Consider the following 25439-nt stretch of genomic DNA (forward strand, 5'->3'; position numbering starts at 1 on the left):
TGGGAGTGTGGTAGCTGCCCAATGCCAGGTGCAGCTGGACCTCCTGGTTTTGCCCCAGGCTCAAACTTGTCCTGAAAGCTGGAAAAACATCTGACTACATGTTTGGAGGAACCCAAGGGCTTCACAGCAGCTGCTGCAGCAATTGACTGACACTTATGGCTTCAGAAGATTAAGTTCACTGAGTGGAAATTCATAGAATCATGGAATATGTTAGAAGGGACCTTACAGATCACCCAGTCACTTAGCATTTTGGATTATCAGCCTGTGCATCAATCCAAGTTGCCACCTTTCCCTCAGCATCAGGAGTGCTCCCTCAACTCCTTCAAAGAGCCACACCCAAAGTTTCTGGAGCTGCCTTTGCACTACCTCCCCTCCTACTGATGTCTTGGCAGGGTCCTCCTGGACCCTCAGACCCAAAACAAGAGACGGTGGCACACCTGGGTGCCTCCTTGGTCAGAACTCCTGCAGATTGTTGCTGTGGATCTTGTACTTGGTGGCGGCACTTGGCTGCACACCGGCTTCTGAGACCACCATTACAGAAGGGAACTTAGTTGTTTCTGAAAGCACAGCCCGTGGGGAACCCACCAGCAGCAGTGACACTTGACCAGAGAAAGTCTTTACTGGTTACTGTTACTAATGGCTGTTAGCTTCCTCCAATGCGATGAAAGCTTGGCTTGATTATCTAATGGAAAGAAAATAAAACCCATTTTTTGTCTGATTTTCTAAGGACACAAAGCTTACACAACAGTATTATCCCTCCTTCTCTGCCTCTTTGCAGACATCCATCACTGGTTTTTGTTCTTGTACTAGGTCTGAGGACGAATGCACACTCCACTGACAGCTTTCAGGTTTAACTCTTTCTTTGTGTAGTGCATTTGGTTTGATAGGGATGTTTTTCACCTGTGCAGGGCCCAGCAGGCTGAGTTTCACCATGGCCTTTCTCAAAGGACGCTTGCCCTGCATCCCACCACCTTGTCTTCTACAGGGTTGAGGTGCTGCTGCTGGTGGCAACAGGTATCTACAGAGCAGCAAGAATACCCAGAATGGCAGCAGCAGGCCCCACCTCTGAAGGAGCTGCCCCTTCCCAAGGCAGGGTGCCACATGCGTACTCCTACGTATGTGTCCGTGCGTGCCCTTCTCCCTACGTGGAGCAGCAGTGCTTGGATTGCCGAGTGTGCGGCGCAGTTGGGTGGATGGAGGCACCTGCACCTCCCCTCCCACCTGAGGTGAAAGGATTTCTAAAAACTAATACCCCCAAAGGAGTGCCAAAAAGCTAATGAGCTTTGCTTCCCCACACACCCACCCCCCCCCCGGCCAAGACATCTCCCCCTTCTCAAGACTGCTCACGTGGCAGCTCTACTTCTCTGCACGTGGCCTTCCTTTGTGAGGTGCCATTTGCTGGAAAACTAGGTGCTAGGCAGGGAGAAAAGTGAGAAAGGCTCTTGGGATCACCAGGAGTTGTGCTGCCCTCGGCAGGAAGGACACCTAGAGCTGCCTTTGTGCATTTCCCTGCTCTGGAAACACTGGAAGCCTGGGCAGAGCTGGCTTTGGGAGATCTCTGAACAAGCCTTGGCAGGAAACGGGGCCCAGGAGGTGCCAAGATCAGCAATAAACCGAGGTGTTTAAAGCAGGATGGAGAAATCCAAGGACAGTGATTGCTGGGCCTCTGCCAGGGTCTATGGGAGACCACTGGGTGGGACAGCAAGGAAGACACATGCTGCTTTGGCTGCTTCCTTCTCAAAACGAAGTTGGCTGTAAGGACCTCGGCCGTCCCTTGGCTCTCCCTTCCCAGGCTCAGTCACCTCCCCAGGGAATGACGTGCCTCCCGGCAGGAGCAGGGATCCTGCAGCGTCATAGTCCAAGAGGTCAGAGCTTGATGGATTGATACAGGGGTCAGCTGAGCCTGGGGAATACATGTAGGACTGAAGAAAACAACCTGTCCTCCAAGAAGCATGGGCAGTTTGGCTGCTGCTGATCCCCCAAAGCCAAGATATGAATGGTCTCGAACAAGAGAAGATCCAGCCTGCCAAGAGCTTCTTTTGAAACACTGCTTCTACTGAACCCCCACCACAGCAACGTCTGGTCCTGCTGCAGTTACACTCAACCCGTTTGGCTGAGGAAAGCTGAGGCTATCTCACTCCCGTGGAAGCAGGACTCTCCCTCACTGCCTCTGAGCTTTGCTGAGGTACAGACGGGGGAGCATGCGTTGGTATTCAATTAGAGAAACTATGCAGCGCTTCACTCTTCCCAAACGTCTGCTGGAGGGCCCCAGCACTACCCAAAGCGCACAGCTAAGGCAGACAGAGGAAATCCACAGAGAACAAGGGAAATACACCAAAGAGCACCTCCAGCATTATTTTTCCAGTTCCAAGCAAGCCAAACCTACTCTGGCATCTGGGTTTAGAGATTTCCATTCTAGCCCTGGGTAAGTGTCATTTTTGGAAGGATTAATCCAGCTTGTAATGAATGAGTCTATTTCCCGGGACTCTGTGCAGTTTCTGTGCCTTCCAAAGCTCTCAGGAGAAAGTAAGAATTTCTTGGGGTGCCGCCATCCATAAGCTAAACTGCAGAGAGGAGAACCCCTGAAAGGGGCAGTCTTGGGAGCTGCCAGCGCCAGGACTGTTACAGTGGGGAAGCAGTCGGACAGAGCTGTCATCTCTCCTCATCTCCACTCTTCTTACTGCATCTGGATCTGCTTTCAGGAAACACCAGAACCTCCTGCTCCTGCCTGGAAGGGGACCCACAGAGAAGCAGGAGGAGACAATAAAGCTGGGGAGGGAGGGAGGTTATTGGGAATGGATGGGCCCCATCCTGTCCCCTCCCATCCTGAGGAGAAAGGGTTGAAGCTGGATGACACATGCTGCAGAGCTCTGAACAGTGCCCATGGCTTTCCAGGGAGCCCAAAGTGCTCCACAGTGTTACCTCCTCTGTGCCTTCCACCCCAGCCAGTGGCCAGCACTGCTCCCCAGGTTACAGCTCCTGCAGGACAGGAGCTCTGCTGCTCTCCATACACAAGACACAACACAACATGATGCTGTTGTTGGTTGCAACAGCTGCAGCGACACAATTAAGAGTGATGACAGCATTTGCACCACCTGCTGTCACTGCCCAGAAACGTTCCCCTATAGTGTGGGCAGACAGACTCATTCACAGAATTGCTTGGGAATCTTATCTGCAGCTTGCATGCTTGGCAAGGCAAACCCTCTGCCAGGCTGCTGTGTGATGCCATTAAAGGTCTTTAGGATAAAGCCATCCTCCTATCTCTCATGAGTCTTTACGCTGCTACTCCCAATTCCCCACTGGACCTGGATCCTTCCAGGGCGAGCTGGAGCTTGTCCCCTTGACTTTGTATCTGCTGAAGTTCCTGTGAGGATCTGAGTACTGAAATCACCACTCCTTTCCCTGACTCTTCAAAATACAAGTTTATTTTCTTCAATGAAGAACTGCCAGTGAGAAGGGGTTTACATCAAACCTGCAAGGAAAACACTGTCGTTTTTCTCTTCATGCTTTGTCTGCCTCGCAGTTTGCTCCCTATTGTACTGGAAAACTACCCTCACTCTTGCCAGCATGACCTCAATCATCTTTGGAGCATAGAACTAATGCCTCTCACATTGTGTAGATGCACCTTAGAAGTGCACTGGGTCCTCATTCCCTCTGCACTACAAGCTTGTATTCAGGCCTCTCCTTTGACCAGAAGGACATCAGTCCTTGTGGCTGTAGCTAGGCACATGGGGGAGATGCATCATAAATCTCCTCTCCTCAGGTCTGGCTGCAGATCACCTTCTGGTCACACAGTCAGTTTATGCAGTGGCAGCAGGGTGTCTCCATGGGACCCCCTTGTCTTTGCACATCTCCAGTTTTGGCTTCATCAGGAATCCAGATCAATCTGTATTGAGATGGATTTGAAAAATTAAGAAAGTAGTTTTATTAATAAATGTTTTCACCTTGATCTGTTCCCCCAGATGCAACCAGCACTGCACAGCATCCTCTGCAGGGGGATCTGCACAGACACTGCCTATGACTCGGTGGGTAGGGCAAAGCAGGGAACACACTGGTGGGCAAAAGAACTGGCTGATCCAGTTGAACAGAGCAGCCTACACACTGGAACAACCTCTAAGTGAAGGTGATGACAAGACCTGATTACTGGAGGTTTCAAAACACGGGTTACCCAAACACCTGAAACTGTGCTAATGCAGAGCATATAGATTCTTGATCCTTGGGGGAATGAAAAATAGAAAAAGTCTTAAATACACCTAAAGCTCACAAGAACTGTGCACCTGATGGAGAACTGCAGAATCTCTTAATGCATGAAGAGGCAATTTTCCACTCAGCAAGAACAGCAGTAGCTTATACTTAAAAGATGGGAGAAAGCAAAAGCAATCCAGTGCTTCAAGTGTTCCCTTTGCTTCCCTCCTTACAGCAGGGAAACCTGAAACCAGCACAAAAAGCAGGGCATTTGAAAAATGCAAACACACACTGGATCAGGAGAGGGTTTAAAGTGCACACTTTTATTTTCTATTACAAAGGCTAAAAGAAGCAAGTTTGGTTGTTGGGTTTTATTTATTTATTTCTTTAAGAACAAAACCAAAAATGTTGTTAAAACATCTACATTATTATCTTGATACTAGACCTTATGAAAGATACTAAGTTCTTTTTTAATAGTAAAGCGTGGTATTCTTAAATTATATTAATACAAAGACATATTAAAGGACTCGAAGTCATTACTACCCAGCTCAGAACTGCAGCATCCCCTTGCTATCTTTTCCTCTCACTTGCTAAAACTCTTCCATTTTTGACATACAGTTTCATACACGCTAAGTAGGGTATTTTTTGGTTTTATACTTCCCCCTGTGAAGGTCAGGTCAGCTCCAACACCAGTGTCACTGAAATCCCTGCCCCTACCAAAGGATTTGGGAAAAGATTTTCACTAAGTCCTTCAGCATTTGACAAGCCCCTGCTCTGAGCAAGTGTGTGCGTCTGGGGTTATTTTACAGGATATGAGATTTTCTTCTAATGTTATAAAATTAAACCATCACTTGTTTTGTTAATAACCCTCGACTTTGGTTCTGTGCTGCGAAATCTTTTTCTCTCACGTGAATGAAGAAGAGAGAGCTGTCACAGGGTCAGCAGCCCTACAACGCGTGGTTTTTCTGCAGCTCTGCTAAGAGTATATAACGTGCTGAAGAAAACTGTCTGGGCTTGGTAAAGCCAGCCTGGGAAGTCAAGTGTGAAGCTTCCTGCCCTTTAAATAATATAAGCAAAGCCTTTACCATTAAAACTTTACTCGCTAGCTAGCAGTATAATCCTCTGCCATCGAGATAGGACTGCGAGGGCATCCTAGGGGGTTTCAGAACGTGAACAGGGAAACCTGTCCCATCTCAAAGTTTATACCTATCTGTATAAACCCTCCCCTCTTGGTTATTTCCCTTTCCCTAACCAAAATAAAAGTCTTCATATTTAAAATGGAGATGCTGCGTTTCCTTGCCCGAGTCCTTTTCCTTTACCCTCATTTAAAAGATTCCTTCGATACCACACACATATAATATTATATAGAGCGATATATTTAATACCTGTGTATATATGCTTCATGGGAGGGGTCACATATATACACACTAAAACAAGTCTGGTGACAAAGTACTGCAACACCACAGACCAGGTTATCATACCAGGGAAAACATAAAGAGATACTGGACGCAACCCCCATGACTGTGGGCCTCCCTCACATCACCTCACCTCACACACCTCTCCCTGCCTAAGCCCCGATCCAAACCTCTGGAGCGACAGGGAGAGGGGACAGCGACCCACTCTGTACCCTACAAAGTTACTGTATGAGAAATCATGGCGCAGTGAACACTAGAGTCACACTAAGAGATGCAGTTTTGATTTAAAATAAAAACACATCCCAATGTTCCACGATCCAGATCAGCTTCCTTGGCATCTCTGCCCGAGAAGAGCAGAGCAAGACAACCTGGGAGCTGATGCCAACCTCCTCCCCTGTCTCTCTCTGTCTATGAAGCTGACCACTTAAGCACAAGGAGCACCAGGAGAAGGTATGATCCAGACAGCTACAGTGAAGGGCAGAGGAGAAAATACACCACCTGACCACTCAAACTGCCATGTTTGATGCTGCGCCACTCTCTCCTCGCACAGCACTACAGATCCTTCCCCATCTTGTCCTTCTCCCCACGCATGGGCAGAGATGGAAATAGCCACTTTTCTCCCCACCTCTCCCAGTGAGCCGCCTGCGTATCATCAGATCTTATGGTCCTGTCCCCTTCCAAACCAGATCTCAAGGTGCTGAACAGCTGGGAAAGGAAGCTCACATCATTCACATTTTAAAGGACAGGAAATAAGCTCTACAGGGCAGTGGCTGAGTTGCCATCCCTGGAGGTATTTTAAAGACGTGCAGATGTGGTGCTTAGTGACACAGTTTAGTGGTGGACTTGGCAGTCCTAGGGTAAACAGCTGGATTTGATGATCTTCAAGGTCTTTTCTAATCTAACCAATTCTAAGCCCAGGGGCACATTCAGCTTACTTAGAGCATAGAGTATCTCTGAAAAGACCCAAGACCAGCACACTCTGCTCCTGGCCATAACTATCCCAGTGGAGCTGCTAGACCCACCTGGAGGCTGGTTTAAAAAGGTGCAGCTGCCCCCACAGCAGCGAGGGAAAAGGAGTACCCAGCAATGCCAAAGCACAAAGCAGTTCATGGCCAAATTGTATTTACCACGGATACAGCACTGCCAGCCCCAAGGGCTCTGAGCCTGCTGTCCTGGGAGACTCTATATGAAAAATACATCCCCTAGAAATGCTGGGAAGGAGATGTGTTTGTGTTTGAGTGGATGGTGCCATCCATGCATGCAAAACTGCAGAGCGCAGCTGGACTGTGGAAGAGAGAAGGAGAGGGAAGCTCAGGACAAGACATGCTTTTTACTGCCTATGGGGTGAGACCACCAGAAAGGACAAGGCTGGCATGCAGAGCAGTGCTGCCTCTCACTGCTGCCAGTATAAAAGCCAAAACTCCTGGCCCAGAGCTCAGCATCACTGTTTTCCATGATGGCACACATCAGGTGAGACAGGAGCGGGTGCATGGCTGGGTCCCATTGTGCCACACGCTCCACCACAGCCCCTGCCCTGGGTCACACCCTGGCTGCACTGTGTGTCTGCAAGCTCCCTGCCTCAGCTCTGAGAAGAAGGGGGATAGACCTCTGGTGCTGGTAAGCATCTTTCCAGCTGGATTCCCATCAGCAAAGCTCTGCCTGTGCTGCTCACTGCTGTCCTTTTGAACAGGTCCCCAGTTCTGGCAGTGCAGGTTAAAATGCAGCTCTAAGTAACCCAGAGTAAGAAGGGAACCCCATTACCTCCCTACCTCCCTTCAGGACACAAGAGAACACAGACACACAGGCTCCTTTTGGTTACAGCCTTCCTCCTGACTAATACTGCTGCACAGACTGCAGTGACACAGGTTGTGCCACAGCCTCCACTACACCTTCTAGATGCCTTCAGTCCTACTGCCACCAGTCACACCAGCCAAAAAAACAAACCAAAACCTGTTGCGCACTGAGAAAGACATCTTAATGAGGAGTCACCAATTTGCTTTCTGAGTACAGTCAGCTGAAACAGTCTTAAGTCATCTACAATCCAGTTCCTGCTGCTGCAAGTGGTTTTATTACTTTGCTGCTCTTAGCTATAGTCTTTATACGACACGGCTGTTACTTCAGCCTCAGTTGATGCCTCAGGGCAATACAGACAGCAGAAGCTTAAGTCTACATGTTTTAAGCCAGATCTAGTGGTTTTCCCTCTTTGCATCTCAATTCCTGATTTTTCTGGTACAGAACTCCCAGGAGAGCAGGCCAGCCGCAGCAGTGTTAAGTGGGGCTTGCTCTGCAGCACTGAGAAAAGGAGTACATGAACTTCATGGTCACCTTTTCACCAGATGTCTGGCCCTTCCTCTCAGCTTTGTCCTCCAGGCCTCCGCAGCCACATCCTGAGCTGAGAGGCAGAAGAATGATACAAGGAGAAGCTCTCAAATTTGCAGCCCAGTTCAGACTGGATTCGTTTCTTTGAATGAAGGACAGTGAAAACAAGAAGATGAAGAGGAAGGAGAATTTGGAGGGAAAGAAGAGAGAGGAAATGGATCGCAAACTCGGTGAGCACGGTGTTCGCTGGCCAAGGAGAATCAAATTCACGATTTCATTCACCACTAATAAATCATCATTTCATAATCTTAAAACAAAAGAAAAGAAAAAGTTCTCTTTGAGAGACACAGGCCTCGCTCTCCCTGCTACTGCCACCCATGGAAAACCCGCCCTGTGTTTCTCCAGCTGACAGGCTCTCCCCTAATCCCTTACTATACGCCATCCCGCAATAGGAAGTTGTATTTCCCAAAGTCGTCATCCCTGGGGCACAGCAGCATGTCCTTGCGGGCTTTGGCCAGTTTCTGCTTGAGCACCTCCCTCCGGTCCAGCCACTCTGTCAGCTCATCCTGGCCGTGGGCAAAGCGGCATTCCTCTCCCTCGGGGCAGGTCTTGCTCTTCTGGAACCTGCCGGCACAAGGAGAGCGATCAAGAGGGCACCCCTGGGACAGGGTTTTTTGCTCCCCATCTGGGATACCCGCTTGGAGCCCACTGAAACATGCTGCCAACTCTGCTTTCTAAGGGTTAAATGATTCTCCTAGAAACCCATGCACAGCCAGGGAAGGCAACATGGAGGTTGTGCAGAGAAACAGAGCAGCAAACACAGCAATGTCTACGAGGGGATTTAGTCAACAGAACAAAACAGTGTGAGCTGGAACTGGACCAGCAAGGATGAGGAGAAACCACCACACAATGCCACATGGTAGCCATGAGAGACAGAGCCTTCCCTTGAACCAAAATGGCACTTCTAACAAGCCTTCTGAAGACACCTCAAGGCACTGATTTGGAAGGTGCAAAGCACAAACTTAATAAAGCACCTGGGATTCCCCAAGGATCGGGCCAACCAGACTGTTCAGCAGCCAGAGAGCCAAGAGCATCCTGGCTACGGAGGGCACAGGTGCAGACATGAAACCCCCTCTCCTTTTCTAAAGACGTGCTTGGGAATGTATTTTTACCACTCAGTAGAGTGGCTGAGCATCCCTGGGATCCAACTGCAGCCTCACTGTCACCCAAACCTGCCAGTCTCACTCCTCCTCCAAGCAGAAGTCCCTGGGGACTCTGTGAGAGGAGGCGGAGGGAGTGAAGGAGGAGGAAGGATGAGGTCCTTGGGCCTGTTGCCCCATCCCTGCAGCAGCAGCACAGAGGGGAGATGAGACAACGGTACCTTTCACAGAGCCGGAATTCACCCATGGGGAAGCGGTAGTTCCAGCAGCTGGAGTCACTGTCCGAGGTGAAGACCTTCTCCTTGTGCTTCTCTGACTGGATGTGCTGCTGCCATTGCTTCTTGCTGTTGCTGTTCTTCCCGCAGAGCCAGCAGTGGTAGCCCATCTAACCGGTGCAGACATGGCAAAGGGCCAGTCAGTGCATGAACAGTCACAGCCACAGCCACCGGCCTTCCCCATGCTGGCACTGCCTCTTCCCCTCTCTTTCCAGAGCATCCTGGAAGCTCCACTCAGTCTAAGACCTCCCACACTTCCCTGCCATGTCATCTTTAGGACATCATGCTGCTGCTAAGGGGGAGCAGAGGAGATACTCTGTCAACATCTACCCTACACCTCAAATAGGCTTAGAGAACAGTTCACTGACATGGTCCCCATGCCCCTGCTGATGGCACCCAGGAGCACAGACAATGCAGGACTCTTCATACACCATTCACAACTCCTGGCCTAAGGAGACATATCTGCCTCTAGTTTTCCCAGGCCTCTATGCTCCCAACCCAGTTCTTCTCCAAGTTTCTCTACCTTTTCCAACAGGCCAGCAATGACTTTCCCAGCTTTCCTAGGAGCCGGTAGGAACCTTGTGGAGAGGCTGAGCCCACGCAAAAGGGAACCTAAGGTAGACTCCTACTGACTCGAGGATTAACAGAAAACCCATTGCAGAGCCTTACTGATGCCAGGTCAATCTCTTTCCACCTCATCTATGCTGCCCTTGCTGTGCTGCTCCAAGCTGCCCACCTAACCTACATTAGCACAAGATCTTTCCCACAAAAGCAATGCAGCTCCTGCTGTCTCACACCTGGAGTACTGGGGAGGGGCAGGCTGTCAGCACAGAGGAGGAGGGATAAAAGGTAAGAGATGAGCTGATTACCATGATGTCAGCATAGTCAGTGGGCATCTGGATCTGTTTCTCCCCTTCTCGCGAGGTGAGTGGTGTCCCCTCTCCAGGCTTCCCAGGATTGTGTTTCTTCAGCCACATGTCGTAGGTCTGCTGCATATCTAGTACTGCACAAAGGCGATCCACGAGGTCACTCAACCTCCCGCACTGCACACAAACTACAGGACAAACACTGGGGCAGCCCTTCCCTTCCCTCCCCGTCCTCTGCAGCAGCACCAGCCACCACACTGAAGGCTTGGGAGGCCCCACGTCACCTCCTCAGATCAGACCCCTGGGGAGAGGAACCAAGTTCGCACCACGACCACATGGGGTAGGTGTCTTCTGTGAGTCAAGTGGCAACCTTGACAGCTTGAGCTATACAGAGTGTTCGGTAAGGAGGGGAAGTGCCCCAAGATCTCCATGGATTTCCCTCACCAGCTGGTTCTCCATCAGGCCTGATGCTGCTTGACTCAGCAGACATCTCACTCCAGCCAAGGAGCGAAGGCAGGGGCTGGATTCAGACCGGTTCCTTTTCCCTAAGCCTCTAAGTGCTTCATACTCAGCACTTGAGAGGGAGGAGAGGCCTTAAGCAAGCTGGCTACAGGAAACACTGGGGAGGGGAAGAAGACCTAATGATAGCTTGCCCCAAGTTCAAAACCTGCCCAGAGGACTGCAGTAGATGTCTCTTGGTGCTTTTGTTTTAAAAGCCACTCAGCACACTAGTGGGAAGGGAAATTTTGGGTGGAAGCTTTGAGTGCACATCTCCTTTTTCTCCTCTTTTCTCCTGAGAGAGGCTATGGAAACAAATGTTTGCAGCACCAACATGATGCTGTAAGTGTGTTGGTAGTGACTTAGTCCTTTCTAAATGGGTAATTGAGGAACTTGTGGCAATTTGGGATAATGAATGCAAATTCCCCCAAACTGAAACAACTCTTGTCATGCGAAGATTCACCTTCCTGCTTGAGCAAACACACCCAGACTGGTCTGATGTGCTTTAAAGGCCTCAATAACAAAATTACTTGGACTGCAACAAGTAACAGCATCTGGCTGGCAAAGACTCTGCATTCATATGCAAAGACTGAAAAAAACTCAGGGCATGCCTGAAACCCTCCAAGCTTTCCAGCATCTCCCAACAGAAATAGGTGAGCACCTGGACAACTGGGCTTTGCAAAGAGAGTCTCTTTTCCCAGCTCACTGTTGGGCTGAATAAACAAGGATTGCTGCCAGGGAGCTGGCTGTCCAGAACATGGGTATCCCACAGAAGGTAAGCTGGGAGCCTCCATAATTAACTCCAGACAAACCACTCCACAAAGGCACCACTCAACGACGTTCTCATTCGGGATCTCAAATCCAATCCAATGAATACAATGCCATGAGCAGGGAGTGCCACAGCCCAGGAGGAAGGGATAGGAGCAGAAATGAGCAAGAAAGCTAAGGCAGATACAAGACAGACAAGAAAGATACAGGAGCAGCTACAGGTCAGGACGGGTGCTTTGGCAGAGCTCCATACGGAGTCAGGCCTGGGACAGTACAGGCAACCAGAGGGACAGCACAGCATGGATTCAACAAGCTGCAGAAAGGAAGGGCAGCAATGGAGCAGTGCAAGACATGGAACCAGTGTGCACTAGTCCAAAGCGAGGGACTCAAGATATATACATGTATGTTTCAGAAAAGAGCAGCTCTAAATTACTATAGACAGACCTGCCCCATAATCCCACCAAAGCTCATGGTACCAGCTCTGTCCAGCTCTCTGCTGGCAAGAATACATCCTAACAAACCCTGCATTCATTGCCCAAATGCCCTCTTCCCTCTTCCCAGACTCTCTGGTCCGTGTTTCCCCCACTCACTTTTATTTTCCTTCATGAAGGTCCACATGTCTCTCTCCTCAGGGCTGTGGGCGAAGGAGCAGTTGCCCACATACTGGCATTTCCTGCCATTTTGTGCATGGATACACAACTGGTGAAAGAGAGCAAAAGTTAGCATCTGCACAAACACTCCTTGCTAAAGGTAAAAGTGGGTTCAGAAAAACAGCTGGGGCATTAAATTGCACACAGGAGAGGTTGCAAACTGGACCCTCCGTATGTTAACTCATGAGTTTCTTTTCCTCAATGATGACATGAAGGGTAAGTTTCCCTATAAACATGTGGGTAGCTCAGTTCAGCCCCTGGCCTCTCTCTTGTTGCCATTGCCAAGGTGACTGGGTGCAGGTACACTCAGTGCTGGCCCTGGGTGAGGCAGCAGGGAGCAACCTGGATGGACCCAATGTTGCCTCCTGCTGGTCAAGTTGCTGATCCCAAAAGGTGCTCCGTTGTCCACCCATTTCCAAGTGGATGAAGAGTGGCCTTACAGGTTGCTCAGACCACGCTATTGCACACACAACTCTACCTCACTGCTACCAACAACATCATTGCCAGGGAAAATGAGCAGCTTTCTGAGCATCGTGTTTACTGATGGTTCCTTCTCCCCCAGTCCTGTCACCAGAGAAGGACACCAGTGTGGACACCAGCTTGCCCATTCACACCTGGGGAGAGAAGACAACGCTGCTCCTCTCTGGCTGGGGCTGGGTGGGAGCTCAGGCAACGCACACTCAAACTGCTTTGCTGCATGATCTGTGACTCACCTGCTGGCTTGTTGCCTGCTGTAGCAGCTATAACTAACTCCTGTTCCCTCACACCAGCTTCTAGCAACTGCCCTACAACTGGAGAGTGCTCAAGGCCTTGCACCTGCCCATGGACTAGGGACCAGCAGATCCCATAGGGTAGGAGGAGAGGTGCCTTCTACTTTCAGGGAGAAAGGAAAGGAAGAGAGAAACTATCAATTGCTGTATTTGGGGCTGGGGTTGGAGATTGAGTATCTGTAGCTCTCAAAGAACATGGCATTTTAGCCGAGTTCTCAGTTCTGCTGTCAAAATACACTATGAGGCAGTTTCACAATCTACAGCAGCACAGCCATAGAGACAAGGCCTCTCAAGTGCTCCGTTTCGCCTCTCACCCACATTGAGAAACCCTGACCTAAAGCGAGAATCAAATTGCATTCCCAAACCCCATGCCATCCACTTCTTGAGATGGTCACTGCATTAATAGCAATGTCAGAAACTCCCATATGTGTGCAAAGTGGTTTAAACAGGTGCTGCTCCTCTTTCTGCTCCACCCTTTTGCTGGATGTGTTTGAAATCTTGATGCCATCAGTCTGTCCTTCCTTTCCACCTCAGCCAACACATGCTTGCATTCCTACCAGGTCTCCAAGGGACCAGCCCTCAAAGCACTGCACCATGGTGAGAGGGAAGAGGAAGGGGCACCTGGCTGTGCCAGGCATGGGGCTTACATCATACTGCTGTGGGAAGTTGCGGATGGAAGGCAGTGGTCGGACAGACACCCACTTCTTCTTTGCTTTGGACATCACCAGCAGGACGCGACGTTCCTTTGTCCAACTGAAAACCAGAGAATAAATCAAGAGAGGCAAAGGAAGAGCAGAACAAAGCTTTGTTTTCCTCAGGGACTCTTAAATACTGAGAGATGACCAGATCCTCCTGTCCAGCTTGTCACTTCACTATTCAGCTATTCCTAGACATGCACATCTGTGATAGAGAAGCCTCAAGAAGGGTGTTTAGGAGGATTTTTCCTTGTATGTGCCACATATTTCCTGGGGTATCTCTTCTCTTAAAGTCACTAAAGTCTTCCCCAAGTCTTACAGGGCATCTTCAAGGATTACTAAACAGCTGCTTTCCACCCTTCTACACAGCCAATTCTTGTGCAAACAGATCCATGAAAAAAATTTGGGAATATTTTCTGCCTGAAAGATGTAGTAGAAATGCAAGTCATTACAAGCACTGTTTTATGAACAGGTGCCAGGAAGTACCAATTCTCCTGCAGCTCCAGCAAGTGATCACCAGGAGATACCCTGGGCAAAACCTCAAGCTCAGCTCAGCAGCTGCACAAAGAGGTGCTGTCCTTCCCATTCCAGGAAGCGATCCTCACCTGCTCACCTCTTCCAGCAACTGCTGCTTCTGTCTTTTGTTCAACAAATGGCTTACATTTGCAATAGGATGCTGGACTGTGCCTTTGCGGCTTGTGTTATGAGATGTGAAGCCCAATAAATCCTTCTATCCTATCATGCCAGGCTGCCTTCGTGAGATGGGCCAGCTTCCATGACCCAATGGTGATTTCCAGCTGATATTCCTCTTCTAGGGGGCTTATAAGAAAGATGGGGACAAACTTTATAGCAGGGCATAGAATCATAGAATCATAGAATAGTTAGGGTTGGAAAGGACCTTAAGATCATCTAGTTCCAACACCCCTGCCATGGGCAGGGACACCTCACACTAAACCATGTCACCCAAGGCTCTGTCCAACCTGGCCTTGAAAACTGCCAGGGATGGAGCATTCACAGCTTCCTTGGGAAACCCATTCCAGTGCCTTACCACCCTCACAGTAAAGAATTTCATCCTTATATCCAATCTAAACTTCCCCTGTTTAAGTTTTAACCCATTACCCCTTGTCCTATCACTACAGTCCCTAATGAATAGTCCATCCCCAGCATCCCTATAGCCCCCCTTCAGATACTGGAAGGCTGCTATGAGGTCTCCAGACAGCCTTCTCTTCTCCAGGCTGAACAGCCCCAACTTTCTCAGCCTATCTTCATATGGGAGGTGCTCCAGTCCCCTGATCATCCTCATGGCCCTCCTCTGGACTTGTTCCAACAGTTCCATGTCCTTCTTATGTTGAGGACACCAGAACTGCACACAATACTCCAAGTGAGGTCTCACGAGAGCAGAGTAGAGGGGCAGGATCACCTCCTTCGACCTGCTGGTCACACTCCTTTTGATGCAGCCCAGGATATGGTTGGCTTTCTGGGCTGCAAGCGCACACTGCAGCCGGCTCATGTTCATTTTCTCATTGACCAACACCCCCAAGTCCTTCTCCGCAGGGCTGCTCTGAATCTCTTCTCTGCCCAACCTGTAGCTGTGCCTGTCATTGCTCCGACCCAGGTGTAGGACCTTGCACTTGGCATGGTTCAACTTCGTAAGGTTGGCATCAGCCCACCTCACAAACGTGTCAAGGTCCCTCTGGATGGCATCCCTTCCCTCCGGCGTATCAACCGAACCACACAGCTTGGTGTCATCGGCAAACTTGCTGAGGGCGCACTCAATCCCACTGTCCATGTCACCGACAAAGATGTTGAACAAGACCGGCCCCAACACCGATCCCTGAGGGACACCACTCGTTACTGGTCTCCAGCTCTGCATTGAGCCATTGACCACAACTCTTTGAGTGCCACCATCCAGCCAGTTCTTTATCCACTGAGTGGTCCACCCATCAAATTGATGTCTCTCCAATTTAGAGACAAGGATGTCGTGTGGGACAGTGTCAAACGCTTTGCACAAGTCCAGGTAGATGACATCAACTGCTCTGCCCTGTCCATCAGTTCCATAGCCCCCTCACAGAAGGCCACCAAATTGGTCAGGCAGGATTTCCCCTTACTGAAGCCATGCTGGCTGTCACCAAGCGCCTTGCTGTTTTTCATGTGCCTTAGCATGTCTTCCAGGAGAATCTGCTCCAAGATTTTGCCAGGCACAGAGGTGAGACTGACTGGTCTGTAATTCCCTGGGTCATCCATTTTCCCATTCTTGAAAAGGGGGGTTATATTTCCCTTTTTTCAGTCATCGGGAACCTCACCTGACTGCCATGATTTTTCAAATATGATGGACCGTGGCTCAGCAGCTTCATTTGTCAGCTCCTTCAAGACCCGCAGATGGATTTTATCAGGTCCCATGGACTTGTGCACATTCTGGTTCTTTAAGATGGTCTCGAACCATCACAGTGGGCCTAAGGTCTTCATTCTCACAGTCCCTGTGTCTGCCTTCCAAGACTTGGGTGGTGCGGTCAGAGCCTTTGCCAGTGAAGACTGGGGCAAAGAAGTCATTAAGAACCTCAGCCTTCTCCAAATCCAGGGTAGCCAGTTCTCCTGATAGCTTCCGGAGAGGGCCCACGTGGTCCCCTACCTTCCTGTTATCCTTAATATCTCTAGCCAAGTTTAATTCTAACTGGGCATTAGCTTTCCTAACCTGGTCCCTAGCTTCCTGGACAACATCCCTGTATTCTTCCCAGGCCGCCTGTCCTTGCTTCCACCATTTATAAACCTCTTTTTTCCCCTCAAAGTTTCCTCAGCAGCTCCTTATCCATCCAAGGAGGTCTTCTGGCCCTCCTGCTGCACTTACTTCTAATTGAGATGCAACAGTCCCGATCTTGTAGCAGGTGATCCTTGAATATCAACCAACAGTCTTGGGCCCCCCTGCCCTCTAGGGCTATATCCCATGGAACCTTACTAAGCAGGTTCCTGAAGAGGCCAAAGTCTGCTCTCTTGAAGTCCAGGGCAGTGAGCTTGCTGCACGCTCTTCTCACTGTCCTGAGGATCTCACGTTCGACCATCTCATGACCAAGGCTGCCTTGGAGCGTCACATTTCCAACCAGCCCTTCCCTGTTGGTGAGCACAATGTCAAGCATGGCACCTCTCCTTGTCGGCTCCTCTATTACTTGCAGAAGGAAGTTGTCTTCCACATAATCAAGGAACCTCCTGGATTGCTTGTGCTGTCTCTCCAACAGATATCAGGGTGGTTGAAGCCCCCCATGAGGACAAGGGCCTGTGAGCATGAGGCTGTTCCTATCTGTCTATAAAGCACTTCATCCACAGAGTCTTCTTGATCAGGCAGTCTGTAACAGATCCCCAAATGTCCTCCATTGCTGTTCTCTCTTTGACCCTGACCCACAGACTCTCTGTTGACTGCTCACCTGTCCCCAGACAGAGTTCCATACTCTCCAGCCTATCCCTAACATAAATAGCAAGTCCCCCTCCCCGTCTGCTGGGTCACTCTTTCCTAAAGAGCCTGTAGCAATAGAACAAGGGGTAACTAAAAGAGGGGAGTTTCAGACTAGATAAGGAAGAAACTTTTTACAATAAGAGTGTTGAAACACTGGAACAACCCACAGAGGTGGTAATGCTCCATCCCTGGAAACATTCAAGGTGAGGCTGGATGGGGCTCTGAGCAACCTGATCTAGTTGAAGATGTCCCTGCTCATTGCAGGGGGGGTCTGGACAAGATGACCTTTAAAGGTCCCTTCCAACCCAAACTATTCTATGATTCTATGATATTATCACACCGATCATCCTCATGGGCCCCAAGGAGCTAGGGGCTGCAAAAAGACAAGACATGCCTCAGAAAAGAGCAATCAAAGCAATGCAAGAGCCAAGGAAATGAATTTAAAAGGAAGCAGAATACCTTGAATCATTGCTAATAGTGACCTGAAAGACATCTGCAAACAGGTAGGAGTATAAACAAGTGCAGAGGAAAACTATATTAGTGACCTTTCTAAGAAGAAATTATAGCAACTGGGAGAAAAGGGATTTGTGGGAGCTGGACTGCATGCACCAGGAGTAATAGCCTGCACAATGCTGGAAGCAAATACAAACAGTAAAGAGAGCTGGAAACTGGAAAACAGCTGTTTGCGATGCTTGCTGTAGTGACAAACACCCTGAGCAGAGAGGCTGCAAGGTTTCCTAGCAGCCTCTTCCAGAGAGGCCAAATGAAGCCCTGGAGAAGGTAAGAGGAAAAATTTCTGCCCTTGGGGAGGGGTGGGGGAAGAGAAGGCAGCATTGCTCACCAGTGGCGGGCTTTGGCACTACAGTACTTGAGGTCTTTGTCTGGCTCCACCAGCTGCCCATTCCTCCAGCACTGGCCACACACAAATTTCATCTGGAGGTCGAAGGTGCTTGACGCAGGAGCCCGGGGAGAAGCCTGAGGAAGAGAACCACGACCTCAGGCAAACTGATCCAAAATGCACCCCTCAAGCTGCATATCAGCAACAACTCAGGTTAAATCAGAGACAGTCCAGTTCTCCTCTGCCAGTGTTAGCTGCTGGCCCATTGACATACTGGACAGGAGCAAAACCACTGCTTGCTTCAGCATTATTTCTTGAGCTTTGACAAACGGCCAAAACACAGCCACCCTGGCAGATTCAAGCACTGACCAGGCCCGGCTGTGAAAGGCCTGCAGCATATCTCCATGTACAGATAAGCTCTGTGAGACCTGCACCAGTGCCTAATCCCCACCTCCCTGAAGGGAGAGCAATCCACGTCCCCTTGCTACCATGGCTAGAGCTCAGTCACACAGCTCAGAGAGCCCTGTCAGGCAGCAATCAGGCTGTGCCACAGCAGTCCAACACCACCGCTGCTGGACTAAGAGGCACATTTGACACCATGAAGTCAGAGCTGGGTCCCCTTCCAATCTCTTTCTGGGCAGGTTTCCATCTCTCACAGTCCCTTTGCACCAGGTTTCATAGGCAGTTAATTGTGATCACTAGGCAGAAATATACAATGCACGTATTTCAAATCCTCTCAGCCACTTGATTGGCCTTCTACTTGTCCCCATGAAAAAGCTGTTTTGGGATTATAACTAACTGGCTGAGGATTAAAAAGGAGCCAGTCTGCCCATCCCATATCCCTGCTGCCTCATGTTTTCTGAACAAATCTCTGGAAAGCTGTTTGCATTCTGTATCCCCACTGGAAAACACGTGACTGGTGTCTCCAGTTTATTTCCAAGCCAAAGAGCAAACCTGGCTGGACACCAGTGGTCCTGGGCATGGAAATATGTGAGGGTACAAGAGAACACCCCAGTCATCAGGCTGACCAAAAGCACAGAAGTTGTCTATGGATGAAACAGGTCTCTGATTGCTAACACTGCCCATCCCAGCTGTCATGCCTTGACTTCTAATCCTGAGCATCTAACAAGGAGAAGACAGGAAAACCACATCCCCCAGGAGCAGGCTTCTGCCAGCAATTGATTAGCCGCAGCATGGACCCTATGTGCATCCCTTTGGCACAGGGAAAACAGCAAGCATATGCAGTGCAGAATCAAAGCATCTCCCAGGAAATGCCACATAAGCTATTGACTACCACTCTGCATCTCCAGAGCTGACATGTGAAAGGTACTCAGTTGCTGTGAAAAGCTGACCAGAACGCTGTGCTGACTCCAGGAGGCCATCACTGCCCTGGATGTCCCAGGAAAAGGACTCTTCCGGAGAACCATCATCTCTCACGAAAAGCAGCAGCAATTCTGTCCTACTCACCTCCAAGATGGCCTTTCTGGTGGCATCTGGCACATGACTTGTGCATCTGTCAGCTTTCACCAGTGCCGGTGACCACAAAGAACCCATCAAACTGGCTGGTTGTGGTATGAGCAGAGTTGAGACCTGGGATATCAAGAAGGCAGCAGGGTACCTCCCTCTCAGATGCATGGCCTCTGAACACTAGTTTTAATCTGCATTTGGTCTCCAAAGGAAATTACACTACAGCTTGCCTCTGACCCACCAAACTTATAGATAGGCTTAAGGTAATAAAATGGCACTGCTGGCATATTCCTTTTTATCAGTCCCATGCTATCTGCATGTAATCCTCCAGGCAACAGATCTCTCAGCACAGTCAGGAAGCTTGGCTCAAACCTACTGACATAGCAAAACCAGAAACTGAGTGGCTCCAGAAGGCACAATAGATCAGAGATAAAGAGAACGTTTCCCAGGTAATTCTGGTGATCCTGGCTGCTTTTCCCACAAATCCTTAACCAAAAGAAGCCTTTCTGTATGCATTTCTTCATCAGTCATGCAAATTGCTGGTCAATCCAGTGGCCATGTATGTTCCCAGGGGATCAGGAGCCAAGTGAAAAATCAAAGCTGCTGCTGTTCTGTTAAATGACTGTATTTGTAAATGCAAGACACATACCTGGCAGGCTGCTGATAACCAACAGTGTGGAAATTATATCACATGAGGCTCTAGCAGATGAAGCCAGGCAAAACTGCCTCAGGCTGGGGCACCACCCCTTGCTATGGAGCCAGACAATATAGTGTTAGCTATGCACCATGGCAACCAAATAAATAAAGGTCTTTAGCACGACAGCTCTCCACTTCAGGCTTTGCAGAAAGCAACAGCCCCAGCGTGGCCACTCGTGTTTCCTAGCTTCAGGAACCCCGCTCAGCAATACTTGAAATGCTCTCTGGAGGAGCCACATGTCTCAGGGGACTATATGAGGGGCCCAGGTTACTCAGCCACCTGACCCAGTGAGCTCTACTCAGGTGCAGATACCCCTTACTAGAGACTTTCTGCTCCATGCTGAAATTGCTGCTTCTGAGGCCACTTTATTTTTACTCCAACAAGCGGAGTAAAATGAGGATAGTCCTCGAAAATCAGATAAAATGAGCACTAAGTCCCCTCAATTCCTAAGGAGGTGATGGGAGGACACCCAGCTACCTGCAACAGTCTCTTCTGCTCACTGCCTCTTCAATCTGCAGCCACTGGTTTTACTCCAACAGCAGCCTTTACGAGGCCAAATGCAAGATCCCTGACAGGTCTTTAGCAAGCAGCATATCTTCATTTTCCACTTCTTGCTAACTTCCACTCTCCTGACCTGCAGCATCACAGCTGCTGGGTCCCTGCATGCTGCCTGCCTCTTTTCTCCAGAACTGGATAGCCTCAGTTGGTCCAACTGGAAGCTGTGACAAAACTGCAGCAAAATCCCTGGGAGTGACTTTGCTTCCGCTGACCAGAGGGCGCCGGGGTGACCATGGATCACACGGGATGGTGGGAAGGAGGGGTCTGCTTTTACAGCACTCCTGGGAAATTGTCATTGCCAGGCAGCCAACTTCGAAAGCTGAGAGGATGCTGAGAAAACTCTGAGTCACATCAGCCTGCTTGGACGGGAGAAAATAATGGCAAAAGTAAACATCTCTCAACAGATATGTTAGTCCTGCCCCTGAGGTCTGTGGCAGCAAGCCAATGTCTCATCCCATAGCAGAGCCCTCTGGCTGAGTACGTGCTGATGCCAAAGCCATGGTTTGCTATTGCAGATGCATGAATTTGATTCTGTCTCCCTGCACAGTGTCAGTGCCAGGCTGCCAACCCCTACAAACCATTGATGGTGCTGCTGGTAGGCACTTTCTGACTGTAGCAACAAGGCTGCTGCTTTGCCTCCGCACAGCATAACAACCTGGAAGGGATGGAGGGTGCAGTCCGGCTCTGTGAGCGGCATCTGTGAGGCACAACCAGACTTCGTCATTGTCCATCAGCCCTAATACTGCCCAGAGGGCCCAGAAGCTGTAGCTCACTGCTCACCCCCTGACAGCTGATGTAGCAGGCACTGGCATATCTTTTCCTGATCCACTGCCCCCTGCAAGCCCCAAAAGCCAAAACTAAACCCTTGCTCAGCATCCAGATCCCAAGTGCTTCAGAGGACACGCTCTGACCGTGCCTGCTGAACAACTTGTTCTTCCAACAGCAGCACCTCCAGACAAAGGTGAATTTGAAGGTGCAAGGGTTGCAGGACAACAGCTGTTCACCCATCTTTCTTTATCCCCTGATTATGCACAGAGAATGGCAAGACAGAGCTTTCTGGAAAATGCAGATCCACAGCAGGCAGTACAGAACCAGTCTCTAGACTTCTCTCTCCATGCGGCAGGGATTGCTGATATATATCCAACTACTGTCACAAGCTGCTGCAAATTCACACTTTGTTTCCTCCACTATGAGGATGCAGGCAGCTGCCTCTGTGCTCATATCAGGCAGAAAGAGATCATAGCCAGCTCTGTCTGCAGAGGCCATTCAGGTCATTCAGGCTCACTTCTCATACAATACAGGCTGCTGAAATTTGTCCTCTCAGCTTCCTGAGAGGCTAGAACATATTCCTTAAGCAAGTCAGACAACTTTGAGAACTAGAAACCTTGGTTCCTCTGGACTGCTGCTTCACATTCTTCTCCACCAACCATGTCAGACCACAACAGCCGAACAAGCTGCACAGGTACATTGCTGAGCATCTCCTCAAAGATGACTCCATCTCATTCAGCATGATGTGGACACAAAGCCCACTGCAAGCATCAGTGCAGTCACCCAAACTTTTCCCGCTGGGCTTGCCCATGCCCATCAGATCTGCTTTTCCTCAGCATCAGTGCCCTGGAGCCTTCAGAACACTTCCGCTGGTCCACAACCAGCAAAAAAAAGCTGCTACCTGCCACGCTGAGTGACTCATATACCTTTCCTATGAAACACCTCCTCTGCAGGGTGCTCACAGGCTGCACTCAGTGCTGTTCTCTGCAGAGGGACTCCTGGGTGAGGGGTCCCAGACAAAGGTAACGCACCCTTGTTCTGACAGTAAGGCACAGGCCAAGGGGTGGCAGCTCAAGCATCCACAAGGAGAAAGAAAGCTGTCAGGTGGGAACAAAAAGGATTCACAGCACCTTCCCCAACATTTTGCAGGGGACAGAATTGCTCCTATGCCTAAAGAGCTTGCTGAGAGGCATGAACTTTCTCATGTCATCAGACAGATTTTCTGAAAGTAATGAAAGAACAACAAACTTCCTGCTCTAATGGCAGAACTGCTTTAGTTCAATCTCAGGGCTGGGTTGGAAATCATCCTCACTGGGTGGGCTCTGTTCCTACACTACAGAATACCCTCTTGGGGAAAAAATAAAAAGGGATGAGGCAGTGCCACCCATAGCAAACAGGTTGGAAGAAAGCAAAGAGGTACCCTTTGCTTGTCACACACCTCTCCAGAGAAAGCTGTTGGCAGTGCTGGTGGGTACAGGCAGAGAGGCACATTCTCCCACACTGAGAGACCGGTGGCACAAAGAGAGGCAAAGCTTACAGGCTCCTCCTGGCAAGGCGCTGCTAAGATCTCTGCCCAGCTCCAACAGCACCTGAGCTGGAAGTTCCAGCCACTCCTGCGTTCAGAGCGGTCCTGAGGATCATTTCTTAGAACCCTTCAAAGTGTCCTGTCGTCCCTTGGCCACTGAAGGGCAGCAGGACACCTTTGGTCCCCTTTCTGTGTGGCCATGGTCTCCAAAGTCTCTTGATTTCAGTAGCAAGGTGTCACAGGAAGCACCATGCTCTGCACATTGCCCTCCATCCTCTGGAGGCTTCATCCCACCACTGAACAGCCCAGATAACAGTGCTGCAAGACAAGGCACAAAGCACGTCACTAGCACTGCAATCAGGAAAGCTCTCAGGTGTCCTGCTCCTCAATGGCCAGCCTGGTCTGCCTGGGACCTGTCATGCACTGCACTGGAAGTTAAAAAGAGAAAGTGCTGGAACAGCTGGGAGCAAAACTAGGCTGCAAGCAATAGACGCACCTTACTTACCATGCTGTTGGCTGGTTTGCTGGCATGTGCCTCCATCTGCTGCCAGTACTTCTTTGATTCCTGCACGATATCTTCATGGGTCATTCCTGGGAACAAAAGGGGACAGAATTGAGCTACCCTGTCTTGGCCAAGAGAGGGAGGGAGAGGTTTCAGGACTTCCTATGTTGGGGCTTACTAACCCCTGTGTGACTGACAGCTCCCTATGCACCTACTAGTAATGTCAGGGTTGTAAGAGGACCTACCACAGAATGTATTTAAGCTGGTCTTAGGAGGACCAGCTAAGGAAGGTCCTCTCTCCACACAGGGCAAATAGAAGGGGTAAGAGTTTGGTCTCCTAGGCTCACTCAGACCTGATGTTCTGCACACATTATCCACAAAGGACCCAGATGTTGCCTCCAAGATGATGATTCTTGGCATGAGGTCAAGAAGCCGTCCCTCAACACTGTATCAACAGATCCTACCCAAGACCTTCAAGACAATGCTTTGTTACTGTTGACCTACTGCATATTGGAGTTTTGGGCACTAGCTTGGAAGATCACAGATATTCCACTGATATATCTAGCATCTCCAAGACCCGAGAAGTCTCACCTAATCCCTGCTGGCATTAATTAACTTGTTACTTCATTAATCAATAGGTGAAGAGGAAAGTTGAAATTGAACACAGACAAACACTAAGTGCAATCAAGGTAGCAAGGAAAGATCAACAGCACAAAACTAACCAAGGAACAGCTACGAGTACGTAATCAGCAAGGAAAGATCTCCAAGGTTTCAGAAATCAGAAATGCAATATCAGACAACAAGAAAAAGGGTTGTTCAGACCTTATCTAAGGAATTAGCTCCTGACCAATTCAAGTGGTGAGGGAAAAGCCCCTGCCAGCACCAGTCAACTAGATGGGCAATATGAATCTCAGAGTGCTAAACAGCAAGAGAAAAGTATGTAAGAGTAGGAACTGTCTGGTCAATGTGAGGTCTCTGTTACAAAAAAGCCATGTTATTTAACTGCTATGAAGACCTGAGGTAGCTGCCAAAACAAACTGAAGCAAGTATCTTAGAACAACCAGCTGATTGCAACAAGTGGGGTGCTGAGGGTGGCCTTGATGCAGCACCCCTGGCACAGAGAGGTTGCAAAATTGCTTGCTTTGCTTTTGCCTATAGCTTTTATTATTGAAGTGTTCCTCAGAAATGCCACATGGACATGATCTTTGATCTGAGAGCCAGCAAGTTGCAGAACCTAAAGGCCAGCAAACACAAGTTTTCATCTCGGCTTAGGCTGTGTGTAACTTGGGTAAGTCACAGCATTCCTGACCTCAGTTTCCCCACCTGTGATTTCAGCTGTCCAGGTCCGTGCCAGGCAACAATACTGCTGTTTGTACAGGGCTTGAAGAGAATGAAAAGCATTCAGGGAACTTTACCATTCTTCAAGAACATTTGCTCAGGCCTCCAAAATGGCAGCTGCTGCAGAGCCAGTACTACTCCCAGATCAGAGCTGTTTGTGGATTTTCTTCTTCTTAACCATTAATTCCAGAAGAAACTGTGCAAAGTTAGGAAAACTGCAACTCCCTCTTCCGTGTCCAAGTATTCCAGAGCTGGACACAACACTTATCTGTACATTTTTTTGGGACAAAAACTATAAAGCTGGGAAAAAGCACAGTAAAAAGTTAACTGCACTGGACCTGGCCCAGAAAGGGCCAAAGCAGCTCCTATCTTCTCCATTCTGTACACCTGTGATCCTTGGGGTGCAGAACTGACAAGAGAAGTATATACAGCTCTTGTCAGAGGACTGAATTTTAGGTCAAGTTCTTAGCAAGTGACTGCCTTCTTCCAGTCCCAGAAATCTGAATTAACTCAACAATACAGTCTAGAAATGTGGTGTCTGGGAAAAAAAACAACCCTCCCAAATATGAAAGGATGTTTTTCAATACACCAGCTCACAATAGCATGAACTGTCCCTGAAGACATGATCTGGGAACCAAAAGACCCATGTATTGACTACTTATATTTCAGCTTCTTTTGCAACATCATTAGTGAGGACAAA

The 25439-nt window shown here is 49.3% G+C and overlaps 1 protein-coding gene across 9 annotated transcripts in view; it reads right to left on the reverse strand.

The window, feature by feature from the left end:
• Positions 1-4489: 4489 nt before the first annotated feature.
• Positions 4490-25439, reverse strand: part of ZC3H7B (zinc finger CCCH-type containing 7B) — a 52466-nt gene continuing 31516 nt past the window's right edge. For 4 of the 9 annotated variants that reach the window (XM_080625401.1, XM_080625402.1, XM_080625399.1 and 1 more), the window contains exons 17-24: positions 23405-23490; positions 19352-19474; positions 17888-18021; positions 13554-13659; positions 12077-12185; positions 10224-10357; positions 9301-9464; positions 4490-8543 (exon numbers count right to left, since the gene is read on the reverse strand). In XM_080625401.1, the coding sequence (XP_080481527.1) occupies positions 8351-8543; positions 9301-9464; positions 10224-10357; positions 12077-12185; positions 13554-13659; positions 17888-18021; positions 19352-19474; positions 23405-23490 (1049 nt within the window). In that variant the 3' untranslated portion in view covers positions 4490-8350. Of the gene's footprint in view, positions 8544-9300; positions 9465-10223; positions 10358-12076; positions 12186-13553; positions 13660-17887; positions 18022-19351; positions 19475-23395; positions 23491-25439 lie in introns of all 9 variants that reach the window. The other 5 variants (XM_080625407.1, XM_080625406.1, XM_080625404.1 and 2 more) reach the window with 2 other exon arrangements.

Source organism: Psittacula echo, assembly GCF_963264785.1.
Source record: "Psittacula echo genome assembly, chromosome: 1".
Taxonomy (NCBI): domain Eukaryota; kingdom Metazoa; phylum Chordata; class Aves; order Psittaciformes; family Psittacidae; genus Psittacula; species Psittacula echo.